This window comes from Hippocampus guttulatus, chromosome 13 (genome assembly GCF_054856545.1).
Source record: "Hippocampus guttulatus isolate MCC_2025c chromosome 13, RoL_Hgut_1.0, whole genome shotgun sequence".
Lineage (NCBI taxonomy): Eukaryota > Metazoa > Chordata > Actinopteri > Syngnathiformes > Syngnathidae > Hippocampus > Hippocampus guttulatus.
Genome location: NC_141273.1, coordinates 15,088,795 through 15,095,784, shown reverse-complemented (window position 1 = coordinate 15,095,784; position 6,990 = coordinate 15,088,795). Strand labels below are relative to the sequence as shown.

At 47.7% G+C, this 6,990-nt stretch overlaps 1 protein-coding gene across 1 annotated transcript; it reads left to right on the top strand.

The window, feature by feature from the left end:
• The first annotated feature begins 313 nt into the window (after window positions 1-313).
• On the top strand, window positions 314-6,744 carry dcaf5 (ddb1 and cul4 associated factor 5). The gene is made up of 9 exons (XM_086126745.1): window positions 314-521; window positions 1,125-1,268; window positions 1,474-1,510; window positions 1,582-1,721; window positions 1,799-1,928; window positions 2,584-2,797; window positions 3,833-3,899; window positions 3,981-4,102; window positions 4,883-6,744. The coding sequence occupies exons 1-9, from the start codon at window positions 314-316 to the stop codon at window positions 5,987-5,989; spliced, it is 2,169 nt and encodes a 722-aa protein (XP_085982871.1). The 3' UTR covers window positions 5,990-6,744.
• Window positions 6,745-6,990: the final 246 nt, after the last annotated feature.

Genomic DNA, 6,990 nt, shown 5'->3' with positions numbered 1-6,990 from the left:
GTAAAAGTAAGCTGCGTATGAAAAAATGTACTGGTGACTTGGTGTATAATACAACTTAACATTCTCACGGTCGAATTGATGATGCTTATACTGTAATGACAGGCAGGGGGAGAAGCGAGGAGGGCGGAGGGATACGGACGGGGGAGGGGGTCCTCCACTCCAGCGAACGGAGTATAGGAAGCCTTCGCCCGGACTGCCATCCCTCGACAGCCTCCCTCACAACAATGAAAACGGCGCCGGGCTACGGGCGTCACGAGTCTGCCAGCAGATGAGTTGTGAGCACGCAGCCTGGTAGTCACTCATCACCGCCGCCATGAAAGAGCTGAAGGGCTGCGGTATGCGCTCGTCGGTGGGCTTTCTGTCCCGCCGCGGGCTGACGGGACAGTCGCTGATGAAAGACGAGTTCCAGCGGCGCAGGCTTGCCGGCTGCACCAGCCTGTACAAGAAGGACATGCTGGGACACTTCGGCTGCGTCAACGCCATCGAATTCTCTAACAACGGTGGCGAGTGGCTGGTGTCCGGTGGGTAATGCACTCTGTGCTAACTTTGCTAGCATGCGAAGGAACGGGACTGCTTCGTAGTGCTAATTAGCTTAGCATGCTAAGCTAACTATCTACGTACCAACCTGAGCTTTCTGAAGTGTGCTTGTTAGCTTAGCTTTTCTAACGTCAAAACATTGGCTTCCCAAGCCCCCGGGCGGTGGCTGTATGGCAACCGTGCCGGGTGAAGCTCTTTATGCCGCTCCAGAGTGCTCGCGTAGCCGCCCACTTAGCCCGCCATCCTATCTCTACTGGCATAAACGTGTTTTGACGTGGGTAAAAATAGTCGCGTGGGCCTCCCGGTAGCATGACAGCCATGCCAGGTTTGTGAATCGTCTTTACTGGTTCTCAAAGAGCGGTTAAACTAGAAGTACCGATTCAACTCAAAACTGAACTGAACTGAAAAAGAAAAAAAAGACTCCAATTTGATTATGAATTTTTAAATGCCAGACGCAAATGGTTTGTAGGCAACACGTTCAACACAAATCTTGAAGATGACAACACCAATCAATTTTTTAAATATGGCCACGATTGGGAACTATCTCAATTATTTTTCCTCATGGAGTTGTTATTTGGTGTCCACAGGTGGAGACGACCGCCGGGTGCTTTTGTGGCACATGGAGGAAGCGCTCCACGCTCGCTCCAAGCCACTCAAGCTGAAGGGAGAGCATCTGTCCAACATCTTCTGCCTTGCCTTTGACAGCAGCAACAAGAAGGTCTTCTCTGGAGGTAAGGAACAACCCCCACCCCAGCAACCTTTTCAGACTGCCCAGAAGATATTTTTCTGCATTCGTCTTCTTGTGTTGTATTGATGTTTTGAAGAACGAGGTCTGAGTTCCGCCTTTGGAATTTCATGCTATTCGCTCACTTTTTCTGTGTCCAGACTAATCATCAACGATACGGCACTGATGACGTTTCCGTTTGTTTGTAACAGGAAACGACGAGCAGGTGATTCTTCACGACGTGGAGCGGTAAGTAGAGTTAGCATTTGGTCTATTAGCTCATCGGGAAAACAAACAATGGTTTATTGTTGTCCTTCCAGGCGAGAAACGCTCAACGTGTTCTTACACATCGACGCCGTGTACAGCCTCTCGGTTAGCCCGGTAAATGACAACGTCTTTGCCAGCTCGTCGGACGACGGTCGCGTCCTCATCTGGGACACCCGCGAGCCGCCACATGGAGGTATTTCATGATATACCTGCCCCGGCCATCTTGGCAGCCGGGCCAATAACATGCATTTTAATGTCATTTCTCTCTAGAACCGTTTTGCCTGGCCAATTACCCATCGGCCTTTCACAGCGTGATGTTCAACCCGGTGGAGCCCCGACTGCTGGCTACCGCCAACTCCAAGGAAGGTGTCGGGCTGTGGGACATCCGCAAGCCGCGCAGGTCAGAGTGCCATGCCTGAAAACTCACTTCGTAGCACCTACGGGAAATTAGAAAAATGCACCCCAACACTAGTTTCACCCATGGACACGAAATTCAGCGGACAAAGTCTATTATAATAAGACACGCATAAAACTCTCAAGGACCGATGCGTGAAATTGAACATTTAAGTCGGCCCTTTTGGTTGAAAGCATTTCGGCAAATTCCTCATTCATTCAATCATGTGCAGATACTTTGACGGCCTCACAAGCAGTTGAAACATGCACTGTACCAGTAAGTAGAGATGAGTTTGTAATTATTTGAGTTTATACGCTCAAATAATTTTCTTTCGTTTTTTCTGGGTGTTATAATGTGTTTCCTTGGCTCAGAGAAGATTTTGAAACACTGGTTTCGATAGATAGGCAATGTGAAATTGTACCTCATGAAGTGTCCACCAGGCGGTGCTGTCTCTCTATTTCATACGTGTTAATCAACGGTGAGGCGAGTGATGTCATCATAGCCGTCATTAGCCTAACAGCGTAATTGTCTTAGCCACTCCAGTCCCTACCAACTGCATTTGTACATGAAAATTGAACCCCCACCCCCACCAAAAAAAAAAAAAACACCTCCATTCGCTGTCCTCATCAAGTAGTGTCCTACGGATCTTTGTTGTTCTCAGCACGCTGCTGCGTTACGGCGGTAGCATGTCGCTGCAGAGCGCCATGAGCGTGCGCTTCAACAGCACGGGCACGCAGCTCCTGGCGCTGCGCCGCCGCCTGCCGCCCGTGCTCTATGAGCTCCACTCGCGCCTGCCCAGCTTCCAGTTTGACAACCAGGGCTACTTCAACTACTGCACCATGAAAAGTTGCTGCTTCGCCGGCGACCGCGATCAGGTGGGCCGCCACACTTGCCTCTCATCTCAATTTGTCTTCAGTCGAATGCCATTTATATTATTTCCATCCAGCGTCATTTATTGTTCGTGTTGGAAATCTATCACATTCTTCATTTTATCATTTAGATTTTGAACTTTAATTTTTGATCATTAAAAAAAAAAAACATCTTCCCATGCCTTATTTTGATGATGTCTATGGCAGCCCGTTTAGGGTGCAAGTTGTTTGGACCTGAATAAATTGGCCTCTTGCAATTTATTCAGTTTTACTTCAGTCCCGCACCTTTCTTGTGATGGTCCCACACAATCTTTTTAGTCTTTTTGGCAATATCAACAACAGCCTGTTAGGGCAGCACACTAGTTGGGCCTGAATTAATTATGCCATCTGTTGGTTGTGTCCAGATATTTTACCTTCTTGGGGGCGGGGTTTGTTTCACCTCTGTTTGGTCCACGATTCTCTCTTATTTAATTTTGTGCATATCTACAGCAGCCCATTTAGGCAGCAGATGTGTTGAACTATTACCGTTGCTTCAAATGTGTAGCAATCACACTTTAGTTCAATGTCATTTTCACATGAAAATTGATGAATCGGGTCTGTTTTTACTTCCCCTCTTATGCATAAATGGTTTCAGGGTCAAAAGAAAAGATACACTGTCAGTTTTTTTTTGTTTTTCTCCCTTGCAAAGTAGTTCAGAAACAATCAGACCTGACTAGCATTTGATCACATCACAGAGCATCTCTCCTTGTAGACAAACAAAGAGGGGAAAAAAAGAACGCCCACGCAGAGACGGACGGGACCAATATTGACACCAGGAAGATAATAATAAGACATCTTCAAGTGTTTGGCAGCACTGGAACCTTCCATGCCTGACACAAAAAAGAACCAAATGCAGAATTCAATAAGAGATGATAGCGCACTGACATCTTGACTCTGTTGGGTTCTGTTGGAAAAACCAAAGCAAGATGATTTTTATGCAAAAGAAAAAAAGCTGTCCACGCTTAAATATCCTGACACGTCTTCCCTTGTGTGTCTCCTCAGTACATCCTCTCTGGCTCGGATGACTTTAACCTCTACATGTGGAAAATCCCGAAGGACCCTGAAACGGGTGAGGTTATTTCACGCATCTTTGAACCCCTGCCCCTCACAGGAAAGCCACGTCTTTTGCTGAGACCTTTTTGCTTTACAGGAGGCCGCGTGGTGAACGGCGCGTTCATGGTCCTCAAGGGCCACCGCTCCATCGTCAACCAGGTCCGCTTCAACCCCCACACATACATGATCTGCTCCTCTGGTGTGGAAAAAGTCATCAAGGTAGGTAAAGATAGAAGAATTGTTAACTAGAGAGCTAATTTAAAAAAAAAAACAAAAAAAAAAACATTTGACTGTCACAACTGCCCAGAAAACTGCAGTAATATAATCTCTTAGCTCATCAGTACGCCAATAATATTAGTTCCCCGCAGACGATAAAGAATATATGCATGTGCGGCGTGGTATGTTGTCCGTCTAAATGTTACTGTGCCTTTTGTGTTCAAATATTTGTTGCTTAAAAGGCTATCACACTGCAACAGTGGTTTTATTAATAGAAATTATAAAGTGTGTAAAAAGGCCAATAAATAAATTTATCATTAACTAAATAAAAATGTGCTCAAATGATTGACTTATTAAACTATCAAAAATGTCACCCAGTAAATAAGAATTCAGTAGAATACATTGAAAAAAAATCATTGTTGTCAAATTAAAAATGATATTAAATAATCACATGAAACAAATGAGTCATTCAGTACTAGAAAAGGAAATGATAAAAATGGGATTAAATACAAGTGTCATGGAATAAAATGTTGCCCACGTTCTGACATCTAACTGAATCATAATACATTTATTTTGGTGCATTTGTGGCACTGTCAATTTGAAATAATTGGGGGATTTTCTTTTCCCAGATTCATTGATCAATGAATATTTTAAAAAATCAAATTAATCGATGATCAAAAAATTATCATTACTTGCAGTAATGTACAAAGTACTACGTGTTATTGCCCAGCATCCTCGAACATGCAAGCGCTGTTTTCAAATGACGCCGCGTTCGTACGTCAGGTGTGGAGTCCTTACCAGCAGCCTGACAGCCTGGGCGATCTGGACGGCTGCGTGGAGGACACGTGCCGCAGCCTGTACACGCACGAGGAGTACATCAGCCTGGTCCTGAACAGCGGCAGCGGCCTGTCGCACGACTACGTCAGCCAGTCCATCCAGGAGGACCCGCGCATGATGGCCTTCTTCGATTCACTGGTGCGCCGCGAGCTAGAGGGCTGGAGCTCGGACTCGGACTCGGACCTGAGCGAGGACGCCATCATGCAGCTGCATGTCCGCAGTCGCCGCGCCACCCGTGCCACTACGGCAGCGGCGGCGGCGGTGGCCGCTGAGGGTGCGGCCGGTGCTGAAGTCAGAGCAGATGACTCGGATAATTCCAGCTCAGGAGGGGACGGCGAGGGGCGCTCCAGGAGACGCCTCACCCGGCCGCCGTTGGGCTTTTTGGCGAACGACGACTCCGATTCGGACAGCGAGTTCTGGTTGGACCCGATGCCGCGCCCTCGCTCGCCGAGCCCGCGCGACTACGCCACCTTGTCCATCCCCTCGTCCACCTCGCCCTCGCTGCCCGCCGGTGCCTCCAGTTCATCGGCCAGCGCGTCCAGCTCCAGCAGCGAGGACGAGGAGCGGCGCAGCGCCGTGCGGCGGCGTAACGTGACGAGGCGGCAACGCATGCGCGTGGCGTCACGCGCCGGCGAGCTGCCCGACTCCGCCGGGCAGGAACTGTTCTTCGCCGTTGACTCGTGCAACTACCCGTCCATCGCCGTCCACGACTTGACATCCTCGGAAGAGGAGCAGTCGGAACGCGACGCCAGGAAACGCCGCCTCAGCCTGTCGGATTTGGTGTGCGGAAGCCCGGTGATGTCGCCCGACACTCAGGAGGACGGGAGCGAGCCGGCGCCGGGTAGGACTGAGGCCACCTCGGACGACGGAGACGGGGAGGCGGGAGCTAACGGGCGCCACCGAGATGCCGCCGCTGCCGGACAGCCGGAGGAGGGGCCCGGCGTTGCGGACACGAGGACGGGAGAAAGGCTAAAAGTCCCAACGCAGAAGCGGACTCATGCAGGATCGGAAGAGGGCGAGTGCGGCTCCTCAGAGAAGAAGCTCAAAACATAGCCAACGCTTTTGTTTCTAGTCGGCATTGCCTTTTCTTTGGAGGTCATGTGACTTTAAAAAAAAATAGACAGGATGCGACAGTCTGTTTTTGGTATGATTCACTCATTCATTAATCATTACACACGGATTAGTGGATTTATTGGTGCAAACTAATAGAATTGCCTCCTGGTAGCATCTCAATACTGAGTTCAGGAGCTACATTTTGGCAAAAATGGTCATTCACCGCCACCTTGTGGCATACATTGGTAATTGCTGTACAGTTCCCAAAAATTGGGGGCTGCTCATCAGATACTCAGTGAAAATCTGAGTACCGGTAATTGCAACCCCTCCGAAAAAGTGTTTTGATTACCACACTATGTGACAAAATAGTGGCATGGCAGTAGCTTTTTTTTTCTCCAAAATGGAACATGAAGATGGCGGTGCAAAAATACGAATACTTAGTAGTCCCCATAAGAAAGACAACATAGTGATCCGGGAGTTTGGAGTGAGTGAATGATTCCGAACGTTGCCATTTTGTTTTCAGTACCAGGAAGTGAAGTTGTTAATTTGAACACGGCGCACAAAGTGACTTGCCGTTTGCGTTCAAGTGTTTGACGTCAAGCCTACATGTTCTTTCCGGGTTTCTGTTTTTTTTTTTTTTTTTTTTTGTCATTAGGGCATCGGAAGAAGAACACTTTTGAGTTTCTACTGTTACAAGGCAGACGTGTTGTTTTCTGTCAATAAAAAGACTGGCTTGTTCTCCAGCCCAAACTCTTCCTTTGGCTCATTTGTCATTGGATCGCAGGCAAACCATTTTGTCCTTACGTCTCTTTCTTCTTTTGGACCGTCTTTTTATTCATGCATCCTTCCTTCCTTTGTGGATTCCTACATTACTGCATTTCTTCCCTCAGTGTTTTTTTTTTTTTTTTTTTTTTTTAAAATACATGTGTCCTTCAGTCCCTACCATCACCTAAACCTACTTTACTGTCTTCCTTCTTTATCTCCTTTCTTTCACGTCTCCT